Source organism: Phyllopteryx taeniolatus, chromosome 3 (genome assembly GCF_024500385.1).
Source record: "Phyllopteryx taeniolatus isolate TA_2022b chromosome 3, UOR_Ptae_1.2, whole genome shotgun sequence".
In the NCBI taxonomy this organism is placed as follows: domain Eukaryota; kingdom Metazoa; phylum Chordata; class Actinopteri; order Syngnathiformes; family Syngnathidae; genus Phyllopteryx; species Phyllopteryx taeniolatus.
In genome coordinates, this window is record NC_084504.1 from 6,609,085 (window position 1) to 6,625,184 (window position 16,100).

Here is a 16,100-nt window from a genome sequence, read left to right on the forward strand (position 1 = left end):
AGGTTTTGGAGTGGCCACTCTGGATTTGAATCTAATTGAAATGCTGTGGTATGACCTTAAATGGATAGTTCAGGCTCAAACCCCTGCAATTTAACGAAAACAATTCTGTGGGCAAGAAGGGTGGGCAAAAATTACTTCACAGTGATGAGAAAGACTCATCACCAGTTATCAGAAACCCTTGATTTCAGTTATTTGTGATAAGGTTGGCACAACCAATTATTCGGGCAATTACTTTTTCACTTAGGGAAAATTAGGTTTGGATTTTTGTACCCGTTAATAAACATAATCATCATCATCATTTATTAACTGCATTTTATATTCACTTGAGTTGTCTTTTTAAGATTAAAATTGGTTTCACCTGAAACAAATAGGTGTTATTAAAAACAGGGGGCAAGGGTAGGGGGAATTACTTAATGGTACAGTAGAAAGGTGTAAATGAGACCAAAATCATGTCCAATGAACTGAATTTATCAGAGGTGGACTCCAGTGAAGTCTTCATTATGGCAAAGACTGTGAATATTTTAGTACACATGATTTTGTTTTTCATTTGTAATACATTTGCAAAATCTGTTGAGAATAGAATTTTGAGGGGGAAAAATTCAATCCATTTGGGAATAAGGTTATGCTGTCACACAACAAAATGTGAAAAAAGTGAAGCGTTTTTACTGTGGGTTGAGCTACTCTAGTTTCAGTTGAACTAACCCAATATTCTGACGTTTGCCAATACCATGTAAACGCGCTACAAAGGAGTTTGTGAGTCTCAATCATTCATATCCACCCTTCACCCCTTTTCCCCATGTCCCTTCACGCTGTCAGGAGAAAAATGAAAAGGCTGAGGCGTTGTCTTCCAAACTGGAGGCCACTCTGCTCGCGAAAGACCGTGAAATCATCCGTCTTCTTGAAAATATTCAGCAGCTTCAGTTCACTCTACAGGAGGTTCAAGAGACCTCAGCCAATCAGATCATAGAGCTAGAACGACAGTTGGCCTACAAGACAGAAGCTATTGAGGTGAGTGGTGCTGACAAATGATGATTCATTCTCCCTCTGATTATTTATTTCCATTTATTGTAATAAAAACAGTTTTTCATTTTTCCCCCATTTCAGAGATTAGAAACTAAACTGAAATCCCAAATGGATTATGAAGAGATTAAAACTGAACTCAGGTGACCATTTGTTGTGGAGGAAATGTATATCATAGGTGATTGGACTGAAAGTAAATAATATAAAATTTTCTGCCTCTATGTCTGTCCCCATAGTATTTTAAAGGAAATGAAGCTGGCCTCTGCAAATGGCAGCTCATCCCAGGTATGTGGTGTTTTACACAGATTAGCCTCAGCCTTACCAAAGATTTTTTTTTTCTTCCTAATCTTATTTTTAAAAGAATATCAGCAACTACTGTAATATATGTATTCAAAATTTACCTCATGTGTTTGTGTGTATAGGATTCTGCTAAGGCCACAGAGATGCTACTGCGGGATAAAGAGGCTTTTCTTCCATCTCAAAAATACCTGATGGAAAAGGCCAGAATATTGCACAACACTGGTAAAATGCCTTATATTTTCTGTTTAAATAATCTGGATTTTCTTTGCTCGGTGCAAATTAGATGCATTTGAAAGTTAACTAGAGCATGAGGAGAGCAAAGACCATCAGCCAACCTAGTTCGATTATAAAGTACATTTGAGCACAACAAACTACAAATTAAGATTCAACACATTTCTGAACAGTTTAGTTTTTTCAAGATGTAGTTATAGTTTATTCTTTGTTGATTACATCAACAACATAAGGTGTATAAAATGTATAATATGTGGATTTTCACCCCCCCCCCCCCTTTTTTTTCAACACACCTTTTCAATTTCCCGATGAGTTAAAGATCTTTAAGATCTTTTAAAGATCATTCATAACAACTACAGGAAACCATTATCATAATGTAATTTCGATCTGATATTATACAATTTTTAAATTTGAGAAAACCCATTGTTGGCTTTGCCTATCTACAATCAACAATGTGTGAATACTACTTGCTGTAAAATGTAAAAATGATGTGTTCCTAGCTAAGAAAACCTGCGCCAAAATTTTATATCTAATGAGTTGTTCTATCTCATGAAAATGTATAGTTATGAATGCTTACAGGTCAAGTAGATGTTTCAGTTTTTTTTAACTGAAAAACTATGTTTGTAGCTGTTTTGTTGTTGTTTCATTGTTGTGATGAGATGGACATGCTACAGTATGTACTGTATAAGAAAAGCAAAGATGTCAATGTCTTTCTGTAGATGACGACCAGTCGGAGGATGGAGGCCGAGCCACGGGCAGGCCACCTGGCTCCAACTCATCGTCCTCTCAGGTGGATGCTGGTCACGCCTCCCCCAGTCCAGGTCCTCCCACACTGAATGGCTCGTCCTCCAACCATCATCCCCCCCGTCCCTTCTCTGTGTCACCGTGTTCTGGTGACAGACTATCAGGGGACCACCTCCTCCACAAGCATCTTCTCTCCCCACACTTTAAAAAGGAGGGTCATATGGCTTTTCCCACTGCACTCTACGCAGCCAAGGTCGCTCTCATGTCAGCCACTCAAGGGTCAGGCAGTAGTGACACAGGCTTGCCCAGTGACCAATCTGAAAGCGGTGGCTCGACTGCAGGGGATGATGATCAAGTCGACACAGCAGAGATCGCGTTCCAGGTGAAGGAACAGCTGCTGAAACATAACATTGGCCAGCGTGTGTTTGGCCACTATGTGCTTGGCCTCTCCCAAGGCTCAGTCAGTGAGATCCTGGCCAGGCCCAAACCCTGGAGGAAGTTGACTGTGAAAGGCAAAGAGCCCTTCCTTAAAATGAAGCAGTTCCTCTCTGATGACCAGAACATCCTGGCACTTAGGACTATCCAGGTCCGTCAAAGAGGTGAGTGGAACAGGACATAATGAACAGCGATGCATCGTTCAGGTGGGAATAATCATTACAGAATTATTATGCAGTGCAGTTGTACATTACTGCAAACTACAACCAGAGACCGTCCATCCATTTTAAATACCATTTAAGGCCTCCCTGTGAGAGATGCAGTCGAACCCAACTGAACTGTGATTTAGTGTGCAGGCTTTGGCAACCAGTTTTGAGTGGCCGTACCTATACAGTATATATTCATATTGTTTTACAATAATGTATACTAAACTATAACTATATATATATGATTTCATATAATAGTGTACCCGTGGCTGAAAATGTGAAGCGTGGAAAGTCTCTGTCGCACAAGTGCAGTCCATTCAATGAATGGGGCAGTCATTTACAACGGCCTCTAAAATATGCTCAAACTCTCCTTTTATTTCTCGCCAGTTTCTTCTTTTTATGTTTATCACAACAAAGCTACAGCCGCCAGGGTAATCCACTTTTTTCTAGACAAACCCATCATGTTGTTTGTGGTAAAAAATAAATAAATAAAAAAACTACTATATCGAGTACTATATTACGCCCCCCTAATGGTTGTTTCCCGAAGTCTGGTGGTCGCAGTTTTTCCGCTACTGCGAGTCGGTTATGTGTGCGAGGGTCAATCACCTGGTGTGCAGGCCTGAGGCCCTGACTTTCTTTATTTATTTGCGATTGTCTAGTTCAATCGCTTTCAGCTACGTCGCTCAGTGTGCGGCGGGTTTTATACTTTGCAGGGTCATGGGGAGGCTTGAGCAATTACTGCACCAGACCAACCCCTGTGACACTGAGGGCTACCGGAAGCATAACGAGTCATGTGGAGGGCTACTTGTTTGATTTAACTTTCATTTACAATTATAATTTGCATCATGTATATAATAATTTAAACAATACAGTACATACACTATGTATTAATTTACCTTTAAATAAATAATATAATAATAATAGAAATAATAGAATACACTCAGCAGCAATGACTGCATATTGCTCTCAAGTATTACCGGAATTACTTCTCACAATTATTATCAGTGAGCGTGTTCACAGGAAAACGTGTAGTTGAGTACTCAATTTTTAATTTTATGTCTTGCTGTCTTCTGTGCAATTAACATTTTGCACTTGTGACAGAAACATTTTGAATGGTACTAACGTCTTGCATTGAGTCTCGTGTAATTTGTGGAACAAAACACTTGTCCTATATTGAGTCCCAACCAGGGTGCCTTGGCACACTAGTGTCATATGCGTCATCACGGGTGCAGCGGGAAATGATCCAGTCTCACTTAATTTGTCCAAAAACTATCTTTGTTCGTCTATCTTCACACAATCAACCTGTGTATCCACCTGTTGCCATTCATACAGCAGAATAAGTCCTGGCTTCCCACGAGATTTGTGCTGAATTAAGCAGGCCAAGATTTCACACTGAGGAAGTAAATTTGTGAGTAAATTAAGAGGAGATCATGATTATTTCAATATTGATATTTTTTGTGACATTTTTGTTTAGTGCTGTGCCATGTGATTTTTCAAGTGTAAAATGGATGCCTTGGCTCAATACAGGTTGGGAAACACTGCCCTATTTCACTATACCCTTTAATGGTCAGCTCTTTTTGGTTAGATGCTTGGAAAGCCATGTGTATGTTAGACTCCTGTAGGTGCCTTAATGGTTCCCTGTGGGCAACAAGGTGCCCTGTGTGCGCCGCTATGACTACCACTGACTTACATGAAAATATACAAAATGTAACCCTATGAAATGATTGTTGTTAATTTTTTTTGAATTATTCTCATTACGTTTTGCTGATTGGCTGGCAGAAATTCTTGGGCTCAAGCGGCACATAGTAAAGTGTCCATTTCAACACTATTAAGGGTTATGCTGCATAATGGATATCAGCCACTATATAGCTACTCGCACTGTCTTTACATCCAAAATATACTCCTGCCATCAATTGGTGGCTTAGTTCCCGGACAACGAAAAACGAACTCGGACCTCATACTTGACTTCTTGGCTTTCTGTGCCATGTTTGTAGTCTTGCTTTTCAACTTTGTTTTCTCCCTAGATTCACAGCTTTTTAAAGTTGAGCTTCCCTTATACAGCAACCTCAGACAACACACACTCAAAGGCAGCCATTGATCTAACAGTCAAAAGTAAAGCCTTGAAACTGCTCTCTGATCAACCATCCCACTCACCCCCTCCTTTCTGCTCCCTCTCTTTCTACCCTCTGTGGCAGGGAGCATCACTCCACGCATCCGAACTCCAGAAACTGGGTCAGATGACGCCATTAGGAATATCCTGGAGCAGGCCAAGAAGGAGATCCAGTCCCAGAGGGGAGGTGAGTCTGGAGCTATCAAACAAAAGTCATTTTCTACTAATTCTTTCGTTTATTATTAAAACAGATGCGATGATAAGGTAAGCATCAATGTTTGAATGGGTGCCTGTCTTCTTTAGGGGATTGCAAGACACCCGTAAACACCATCTTGGGCAGAAGCAGTAACGGGGCAGGCAGCAGCTCTGACGAAACCATTAAGAACATCCTACAACGGGCCAGGAGGGAGATGGAGTCCCAGCAACAGGTCTTGATTGATATGGAAGGCTGTGGAAGAGCCTCAACAGTTGCCACGGGAGCCCAAGTAGAACATCTGGGACCTCATGAGCGCTCCAGCAGCCTGCCTTTGCCCATCTCCATTAAACAAGAGGAGGGGGATTGTGTTACAGTTTGCATGGCCAATTCTATCAGCAGTCCCCAGACACCGCTTAGCGTTCTTTCTCCAGCTGCCTTTGTTCAGAACATCATCCGCAAAGTAAAATCAGAGATCGGAGAGGTTGGCACTTACTTCGACCACCACTGGTCTCAGGAGCGGGGGTCGTTGGTACTTAGCGGCGTGGGTAGCTCCCAGCCCTATAATTCCATTTCTCCCTCCGTGTCTTCCTCCTCCTCCGGTCCCTCTGTATTGACCCGGCCCTGGCCCCGCCTGGAGAACGGTGAGTGTCTCAGTGAAGAGGCCTCTGCTGCTGAAGAAGATCTGGGGCTGGGCCGGCCAATGGAGGTGAAAGTGGAGTCAGACGCCTCGGTCAGTGGGGAGTCCCCGGGCCCTAGTCCCAGCCGCCTTTCTTACTATCCGGCGTACATTCACCGAGCTCTTAAACCCACTGTCCCACCACTGACTCCAGAGCAGTACGAGTTGTACATGTACCGAGAGGTGGATACAATTGAGTTGACCAGACAGGTGAAGGAGAAGCTGGCAAAGAATGGCATCTGCCAGAGGATCTTTGGTGAAAAGGTCAGTTCACATGAATCAAAAATCAAAAAACTCTGGACTGCGTTCTTTTCCTATACATGTAGCCTACCCGCTTGTTCACTTTCTCACTTATTCACTCACTTGAAGATTTCAAACTTACTCCCAGGAGTTTGCATGTAACATTTAAGCATCTGCAATTGTCCTGAGCATTTGAATACTTTGGTGAATTATTTTGTGCGGCATGGTGGGCAACTGGTTAGCACATCTTCCTCACAGTTCTAAGGACCGGGGTTCAAATTCAGCCCCGCCTGTGTGGAGTTTGCATGTTCTCCCCGTGCCTGCGTGGGTTTTCTCCGGGTACTCTGGTTTTCTTCCACATCCCAAAAACATGCATGGTAGATTAATTGAAAACTCTAAAGTGCCCGTAGGTGTGAACGTGAGTACGAATGGTTGTTTGTTTGTGTGTGTGCCCTGCGATTGGCTGGCGACCAGTTCAGGGTGTACCCAGCCTCTCGCCTGAAGATAGCTGGGATAGGCTCCAGCACGCCCACGACCCTAGTGAGGATAAGCGGTACAGAAAATGAATGGATGGATGGATGCAATTATTTTGTACCATCATACAGATGCAAAGTCCTGCCTTGCAAGATGTTTTTAAGCAACAACAAAAATCTCCCTTTGTGGCTTTCCACATCAATGCTTCAAATTGAAAATACAATTTTCTTGGGCCCCTGTCAATGGGAAATGTTTTTTCTTCACTCATGGATAGTAAATCATGTGCCAGAATCCACATCACTCTGCAACATAATTACTCAAATACAACCCTGCTTTTAATTTAATTTCCTGAATTTATCTAATGCTAGACTAATGCACTTCTAAACAAATTTGTTGCTGCAAACTTGAACAGTTTTTGAAGGCAGGCCACTCGATGCCAGACATTGTTATGCACCCGGTTGTGCTTCAGTAGCTTTCCATGAGAATTAATAAAAATTTGAAATAGGCATTTTAGTTATTCTCCATGCTCTTATCATTTCCAGTTTCTTTATTTCCAATAAACTGTGTTCACTCAACTGGCCCCAAAACCAATCAAATGTATTCTTTAGTTATGAAAAATGTGGCAGATGAAATTTCAGACAATACTGTTTTTAGAAAAATAATTTTTTTCTCATACTCTTCTTGTTGAATGTGGCATTTCATTCAGCAGTCCTTTCATGTTGCTCTCATTTAAAATCTTTGATAATGATGCAAAAAACAACAACAAAACAACAACTTCTAAGACGCCAAGTGACATGGCCTAATAATTGGGCCCCAATTAGAATAGCCCTTTTTTCAGATTTATGGAGTTGTGCTTCTCTCTACTGGCTACTTTTGGAACTGCATCACTTTTAAACGACCATTCAGCTCAATCTGTGTTGTGCTATTGGTATCTTACTGTATATCCGTGTCAGGCAGTGTGTCTCGAGTGACTCGAGTTATATATGAAAAATGTGTATATTGTACAGGTTCTTGGGCTTTCTCAGGGGAGTGTGAGCGACATGCTGTCCCGGCCCAAACCCTGGAGCAAGCTGACCCAGAAAGGCAGGGAACCCTTCATCCGCATGCAGCTCTGGTTACTTGACCAACTAGGCCAGACCCTCAACCAGGCCCCACACCAGGGTCAGGGTGAGTCTGTATTTAGTGCTTGTTTTCGTAGGAACTACTTTTCTGCATGGTATGATTTTCTAGAATAAGGTATTTCTTTGTTTTTAATCTTCTGTCGCAGATAAAAGTCCAGTCACCACGCAGTCATCACCGTCCCCACCCCTGAGTCCAGTGGAGGGTCAGCAGAGTCCCTTGGTTGAACCAATGGGCCTCTCCCTGGAGAGCAGCAAAGAGAATCAGCAGCCTGAATGCCTGGTGCTGGGGCTCCCTCCCCAGCCCGAGGGAGGGAAGTCCACAAACAGCCCCATGGCCCTACATCACCCTGCTAACCCGCTTGGCATCCAGGAGCTGGTAGCCATGTCCTCTGAGCTGGACACCTATGTCATCACGAAAAAAGTCAAAGAGGTGTTAACAGACAATAACTTAGGTGCGTCTATCGTTGAAACTTAAGTTGCCATCTCACACAAAGTAGTATGTACTGCAGTCATCGAGTATGCATGTTTCCCTACAGGCCAACGTCTTTTTGGGGAGACAATTCTGGGTCTGACTCAAGGCTCTGTGTCCGACCTGCTGTCCCGGCCCAAACCCTGGCACAAACTTAGCCTCAAAGGCAGGGAGCCATTTGCGCGCATGCAGTTGTGGCTCAATGATCCTCACAATGTGGAAAAGTTGAGAGCGATGAAGAAGATGGAGAAGAAAGGTTGTTTACCTTTCTTATATTGCGTTCTTTACCAGCATGCCAATTAAGATGGCTCTGTTTTTTTAATGTTCACTCTCTGTCCGCATCACAGCTTACCTGAAGAGGCGTTATGGGCTACTGAGCACAGGCTCTGACAGTGACTCGCCCAGTACTCGCTCTGAGTGTGTGAGTCCAGCCTTAGTCTCGCTGGACCTGTGCTCCTACGGCCAGGTGAAAAAGCCTCGAGTGGTGCTGGGAGCAGAGGAGAAAGAAGCGCTGAGGAAGGTCTACCTCTTGGAGCCATACCCCTCTCAGAGTACAATTGAGATGCTAGCTGCCCAGCTCCATCTCAAAACCAACACTGTTATCAACTGGTTCCACAACTACAGGCCAGTCTTGATGCAACTCCTACTCTTGACCTCTGTTTTTTTCATTTACTTTTCGTAACTGTACACAACTACATATAGGAAAGTAGTACAAAATATGGAGTGGGAAGATTTTGGACAATCTCTGTGGGATTTCATTTTGTCTATTGATCCAGAAAAGGGTTTTTCCTGACGTTTTCATCTTAATGCCCAAATGATAAATCAGGAAAGTATTTTAAGTCTTACCCAAATAATTTCGTGCAGGTCCAGGATGAGACGGGAAGTGCTGATGGAGGGTCTGCCAGACAACGACACCGATGCTGAGCACCACAGCTACTCGCCTTCATTTACAAGGAGCCCCCACTCTGACGGCGAGGAGAGGAGGCCGCACCAGCCCTTGCGACGCAACCACTCCAGCCTTCCTCTCAGCAACGCTGCACTACCTTATGTCAAACAGGAGGCAGGGGACGGAGAGAACGTGAGGGAGGTGGGGGGAGAGGGCCCCATGAGACCGACGAGAGATCAGTGTTTTTCCACTGCTGTGCAATTCCCACAATTTAAAAATGAGCACGAGGACCCGACCATTGGCTATTGTGAGCCCCTCTTGGCTGGCCAGAGCGTCGGGCATGAAGAGGGGATGAGTAGTCAGACTGCTCTGTACACTAGCACCACCTCTATAGATGCCCCCCAGAGAGTGAATCAGTCCAGGCATGAGGGAGAAGAGTGTGGAAAGTCGACGATTGACCCGGTCAGCTTCAAGGCCTCGTCAGAAGCCTGCCGCAGCAGCTTGGAGGTCTCCCTAAACTCCCCCTCTGCTGCATCTTCACCTGGTCTCATGATGTCGGTCTCTCCTGTGCCCTCATCCTCTGCTCCAATATCCCCCTCACTGCCGAACCCGCCCTCAACAAGCACCAATCACAGCCTGGACCCAAACGCGCCCCCTCCTTTCCAAAGCCCAAAGCTCAACAGAAGCTCTCAGAGACGCAATGAGAAAATGGCAAACCTCAATAATATCATCCACAGGTTAGAGAGAGCTGCCAATCGAGAGGAAACATTGGAATGGGAGTTTTAGGTCTCTGTTTACTTGTTTAGTACTGTTGAGCTTGCAGCAGCATAGCAAATAAGAGCTTCCTGAAGACTTGGAATGGAGCTTGGCTCCTGAAAGGCATGCCCTCCCAAAGTGAAAACTTGTTGAAAATGGGAACACAGAACAAACATAATGCTAAATTCCCCATAAGAACTTAAAGCTGGGGTTACAAAGTTTATAAATGTTTATTTGTTTCCGTCTTTTTTAATGCGTCCTACTTTGAGCTATGAATGACAGCAAGCTGTCCTTTTACCTACTGGACTTGACATGGAGACTTTTGCAGCTATAGTGTCGTAAAGTTGTACACTGAAATCATGTAGATTGCCACTGGGTGAGATTAAAAAGACCCTTGTCTTAAAGCCATTAAAAGCACTATAACTATTTGAAAAGAGACATTGACCAAATTTGCTACTTTTTGATTAGCAATTTTTCAGATTTTGTCTTTAAGACTGGACTGATAAATCAAGTCACGTAATCCTTTCACTGACTGAGAAATAGTCCCTTAAGACTCTAAATATTCAACATCTTGTAATGAATCCCTTGGTGATGTTTTAAACTATTTGTAACTCATGTATAAAATGTGGTTGTACATGTTGTAGAATTGTCTGCAATAGCCTTCTCGAAACCTGATGTAGCATGGTACTCACTTGACCCCGTTATCCTCTGTAGTTAGTCTCCTGTGCTTATACTTGAGTGAAAACGAGAGAAAAAATGTTGAAAACCTCACAAAAAGGAAATGACAAATATAATGGGTGGAATACTTTTCACAATTTTGTTTTCCCTCTTTCTTCAAACAATTGATGAGATTTACTGTCGAGGACCATCGTGTTTATGGCAGCCAGTATAGAAAACACTACACACAAGCACAGCTTACACAATTTCTTCTTTCACACTTACCTCTCTGTCCCTCTAAGACACCTTTTCTCAGACTGAGAGTGACCAAGACACACTGGACGAGGTTGACCTCAAATGATCTACATGCACACCATGCTAGGAAGGACCGTGTGCTTAATTGTTATACGATGTGTGTTAGAAATGTTCCAGAACTGGTTCTCACAAAAAGACTATTTGACACCCAAACTACAGACCCTGTGTTTTCCCCTTCATTGTGAGCCATATGAGCAACCAGCACGTCTACAACGAGATTGGCGTTGTTCAGTGCGCGAGAAGAGGCGAGTGTTGTGGCAGGACAAAATGTGGTTGCCTTACAATGACAACGTGCCTGCTCACAATGCCCTGAACATCTGATAGTTCCTGGCTGAGATGAACATTGCTGTGCTGGAGCAACCTCCCGACTCACCCAACTCGGCTCTGTGTGATTGCGCCCCCCCGTTCCCAAACTCAAGGGGGTCATCAAAGGGACCTGTTGTAAAGATGTAGATGACATAAAAATGTAATAATCCTTTCAGAAGTCCGTGAAGGTGTGGCAAAGAAGGCTGGGAAAGTGTGTTCGACTCCAGGCGGGCTTACTTCAAATGGGAAAACATGTAGTTTGGATTTGAACTAGATCTTCTGTGACACCAGTTCTGGAACTTTTCAGACACACCTTGTACATAAACATGACTTGTGCTTGTATGAATAAATGGAGGGGAACAAATCATTTGACATTTGTGCATTCGATATGCAAACGAGTGTCAAGTTGTTGTTTTGTTTTTATAAAGGGAGCTAATTTGCTTGTAGGTGGTCCTCCTCATAGCTAACACCTGACTGAGTGCACTTTCTCAAAATGGATCTTGTACTGTAGCTAGAATAATAATGTATACTTGATGAAACACCTCAACCTCTAAAACATTGACATTGTGATTAACGCATGTTATGACACTACAGAGAGCATGATCATTTCAGTATGACCTCATCAACATGGGAAAAAAAAAACCATTTTATCCTGGGATGCACACGGTCAGTTATCCCCCGTGTTATATTTGACCAGTTGTGTTTTATGTCAATTTTTTTGTCATGCTTGCAAACTGTCCTTTTATATATTTTGATTCCACTTTATATTCTAAACCATAATTAGATATCCATTACCTTGTGTATGAACTACTTACAGCACTTAGATTTTGATAATTGTGACGACTCAAGAAAATGTCAAATAACATTATCCTTAGTGTCCACAAGTCTTTGCCTCGACTGTATCGTTGAAGTTGGTAGTAAACACTTGCACGTCTTCATAGATCAGAAGACTTGTATTATGTAGAGAACTATATTACACAATTACTTCAAATAACATTCTAAATTCTTGGAACAAAGTGTGCTGATTCTAATGAAATAGTGTACAGATTTAATAAACTAAACCCATCCATGCCAGTGCTGGTCTAACAAGCTTGCCCATTTTTAAGACATTCTCTCAGGGTAGTCTTTCCTCAAACAGTTGTACTCCTCTGTGGCAGTAATTACGACAAACAAATATGTGTTTTTGGGAATAACTCAGATATAATCTGACCTGTTGAAGTTGTAAGAATATGGGAATGGCAACTTTCTCAGGAAGCAGTTCTGTTCATCGGTGTCAAACATCATAGATTGAAGCTATCGGTGTGAAGCAAATGGGTTGTTTTTGAAAACGGTAGACTCTGCTTTCTATATTGTTTTTTTTTTGAGGCAATGAAAGTTTTTTTTCTGTTCTTCATACCACCATTTTGTGCATAAAAAATGTATAATTACAAGTTACTCTTTGAGGAATTTTCGTGGTGACTCATGGATTAGTGGCAGAAAAAGAAATGTATTTAACAAGGCTGTTGTTCTCATGGAAATCTCATTTTGCATGCAAATAATTCATTTAGATCACATGACAAGGGGTAGACTGTGTTTTTGTGTTGTTCTTGCACAGCAACATTTTATCAGTCCTTTTACTATCGTGAAGTCCATGCATGGTGCGGCTGATACATTTGGCTCACAATTTAATCATGAATCCACTCTAACAAGCCATTAGCAACCTAGTTAACATTGCTGTCATATAAATATTTAAATAGTTTTTGTGACATATCATATGCCCCATGCATTATCCTCAAAGGAGTATGCCTTGTAATAAGGCGTGATTAAAGAACATTTGGGCTTCCAACCATGTTATTTACAAAAGCAAAGCTTTTTGTGAAACAAATCGTTCTCGTGTTTTTTTTTTTTTTTTTTTTTTTAAGTATAGCTGACACTCACAAAAAAAGATAATTGGTCCTAAAAAATGTAACGATTTCACTCAGCTGTGAATATGGAGATGGGAATGACAAGACACTGAAGGTTTGTTGCAAAATCCCTTGAAAGTCAACTATGAGTCAAGAAGAACTCACGCCATGCTATTTATTAAATGTTAAAGAGTGGAGGACATACCGTCTTGCAAATGAAGTTGTAAGCCATCATTCAATACATAATTGTTTTAAGACATTGCTGTGTTGTGTTTTTATTTCTGTTAAGAAAACAATCAGACACCCATCTCATTTGAAATCGGCACACATTCTATCTCCGTAATGAAAGTATATGTTCAACTTTACTTTCTATTTTAATACATCTATGTTTCTGCTTTGCTCAGTGGTGTAGAAGTGTACTGCATCACACTGTGAAAGCCAGAGCTGGACGATGCCTCCATAGGGCCCTAAAATGTTTAAAATTTTATTTTGGGGCACTCTTTCTGCTAATAATTATTGATGATTCATTGATGAATAGCAGCTTGAGGGATTATAATGACTAATAAATTAAAACAAAAACACGAGCTGTTTGGGGTTGGTACACAACATTCCAAGTGGTAACTCACTGAGATACTGAATATCTCCACCTAAAACTCTCATGGCTAAAACAAAATGCAAGAATACATATAATCACTTACAAAACAGAGTATTAAATCAAATAAGCAATAAAATGTCAAGCAAATAAGATATCGGGTGTGAAACTCATTTTTTTGTCACAAACCACACTGTAGTCATGGTTTCCCTCAGAGGGGTGTTTTGACTGAAACCATATAAATGTTTAATTGCCTCATCACATATACAAATTGATGGCCAACTAGTTTTGAAATCATAAGGATAATAGTTTGTTCAACTATTTTTCAAGTTACTGTAAAAAGAAGTGCAGCCCTATGGGGGGCACAAGCCAGTGTGCAAACTGTAGGCCGGTCCCAAGCCCGGATAAATGCAGAGGGTTGCGTCAGGAAGGGCATCCGACTTAAAACTTTGCCAAAGAAATATGAGCGTTCATCCATTTGAAATTTGAAATATTTGTATGGATTTTAGCAAGACTGCTGAAAGTTGATGCACATGCTTCTTGCTTTGGCGGGCCACATTAATCGATGTGGCGGGCTGGATCTGGGCCCCCGGGCCTTGAGTTTGACACCTGTTATGTAACTGAACAGGGTCGCCTGGAGCAATGTGCCAAAAATGCTTTCCAAACAAATGTAAAGTTAGATAATTAGGTGCATAAGGTTTAGTGGGCCGACTCTGCTTTGGGCTGTTCCTTATATTTTTTGAGGTAGGCCACTGCAGACTACAAGGGAATGATAAACACAATAAACAACTCTCTGACATGCTCAATCAACAGCGAGCATTATGTTTGTAAACTAAGGCAGAATATTGTCAGTGTTGACATGCTTTTACCACATGGTGCGAGAGACAACCCCGCCCATTGCCATTGCTTTGGCGTGATGACGTCATAAACACGTCAAGTTGGGCTTGGAGAATTTGCGAAAATGGCGACGAGGGCTCCGTGCTGCTGGAAAGGGCCACAGTCAAGCTAGCCTGGGCTCGGATATGACTCATGTGCATTCCCCGCGGGTGTATTTTCTGCTCATCAACTGCACGGGTTTCGGATGATTCTGCTGCATTGGACGTCTCGTCAGTCGTTTCGCTGGTGAGTGTGCCGGCTTGTAGTCGTTCGTAATCGGCGCTGTGTTTTGACAGAGGCCTCGGCGGCTTTGGGGTCCGCCCTCCATCTCACGACAACAAAAACAGTTGCACGGACCTGTGTTAGCTCGAGTAGCCAAATGGTCGCTAACCAGCCTACTAGCTGACCGCAGCCGCGTGCCAGAAAGACAAACGCCGGCCAATGTCTAACCTAATGTTGTTTGTAAACTTGTCTTTTCTCTTGGTTTATTACAATACGGGTAGCCGGGTTGGCGTTAGCATTCGCTCGTTAGCATAAGCAATTTTTTTTTTACCGACGTTTGTGTTCTCGGTTGCCTGTTGACGGTGACTTTCCGAAGAAATTCAACGTGAACGTCACCCAGCGAGTGTGAAGAAATGCAGTAGCGTTCATGATGTTGATATTATGTCATTAGTTTTGACCGCACCGTTAGCACAACCTGTTACCACAATCGACCACAGCGATGACCTGTTTTGCGTAGCAATAGTTTTCTTTTCCCTTTTTCTAATGGTATCGTTATGCTCCCGTGCATTTATATTGACGTGCAATTCGACTTTCCGGCGAATCTTGGCCAATATTGGTGGCCCCGCCCCCAAGCCCCTAAAGGCGACCTGTCAACGTTGCTGTGCAAACTGCGAGGCCGGTTATTGCATTCAGTCGCCACGATCAACAGTTCTTCCAACAATGTAGCATGTTTGGCCTGTTTTGTTTGGTAATGTTGCAGCCTATGATGCACTGTGGCATGTCACGGGACAGCAGCGCCGTTAAGGCTCTAAGGGGCTTAGCTGTGTGACTCTGAACTCCGGGCCACACTGATCCGCAGTCACGGGTCATGAGCCCATGCGGTAAACAAAGTCGTGTGTGTTGGGACGGACAGATAGGCGTTTTATCAGGTAACGCCAGCAGCACTGACCGGCCTGCATTTGACACCTCACACCACGAGGCCTTGTGTCTGCTGCTGAAGTGGTGTCCTGCTCCTCCTCATGCTTTGTAGATGGTCTCAACTGCTCTGAGTGACCTCTTCAGATCAGTCTTTTTCCCCTAATAAGTATTTGTAGGGCTCTTTTAAAGTATTATGCAAAGAACATCATCAGAAAAAGAAAATGTTGCTTGCTGGTAATGCAAGACTTGAATAAAATATTGGTGCCATCCAGCTTTGAGGATGCAAAGTCTGGGGTACATCACACATCTTATTTCACTTGTGTCAATGAACACAAACACATTATTATTATGAACACAAACACATTATTATTATTATTATTAACAAGGGACATCAAACGTCTGCTGGTTTCAAAACAGTGATAAGTTTTGTCCTAATTCAACTTTTCAATGTTTGCCTTCATTTCCAT

The 16,100-nt window shown here is 42.6% G+C and overlaps 2 protein-coding genes across 13 annotated transcripts in view; both read left to right on the forward strand.

Moving 5' to 3' along the window:
* The window catches only part of cux2b (cut-like homeobox 2b), a 117,408-nt gene extending 104,019 nt beyond the window's left edge, over window positions 1-13,389 (forward strand). For all 6 annotated transcript variants that reach the window (XM_061766687.1, XM_061766690.1, XM_061766686.1 and 3 more), the window contains 12 exons: window positions 817-1,008; window positions 1,105-1,163; window positions 1,257-1,305; window positions 1,443-1,542; window positions 2,271-2,894; window positions 5,132-5,233; window positions 5,350-6,182; window positions 7,640-7,799; window positions 7,900-8,205; window positions 8,290-8,478; window positions 8,570-8,846; window positions 9,087-13,389. In XM_061766687.1, the coding sequence (XP_061622671.1) occupies window positions 817-1,008; window positions 1,105-1,163; window positions 1,257-1,305; window positions 1,443-1,542; window positions 2,271-2,894; window positions 5,132-5,233; window positions 5,350-6,182; window positions 7,640-7,799; window positions 7,900-8,205; window positions 8,290-8,478; window positions 8,570-8,846; window positions 9,087-9,894 (3,699 nt within the window). In that variant the 3' untranslated portion in view covers window positions 9,895-13,389. The remainder of the gene's footprint in view (window positions 1-816; window positions 1,009-1,104; window positions 1,164-1,256; window positions 1,306-1,442; window positions 1,543-2,270; window positions 2,895-5,131; window positions 5,234-5,349; window positions 6,183-7,639; window positions 7,800-7,899; window positions 8,206-8,289; window positions 8,479-8,569; window positions 8,847-9,086) is intronic.
* Window positions 13,390-14,529: 1,140 nt separating this feature from the next.
* The window catches only part of mtmr3 (myotubularin related protein 3), a 50,204-nt gene continuing 48,633 nt past the window's right edge, over window positions 14,530-16,100 (forward strand). For 5 of the 7 annotated variants that reach the window (XM_061766697.1, XM_061766701.1, XM_061766700.1 and 2 more), the window contains exon 1: window positions 14,530-14,739. In XM_061766697.1, coding sequence (XP_061622681.1) covers window positions 14,647-14,739 — 93 coding nt within the window. In that variant the 5' untranslated portion in view covers window positions 14,530-14,646. The remainder of the gene's footprint in view (window positions 14,740-16,100) is intronic. The other 2 variants (XM_061766703.1, XM_061766704.1) reach the window with 1 other exon arrangement.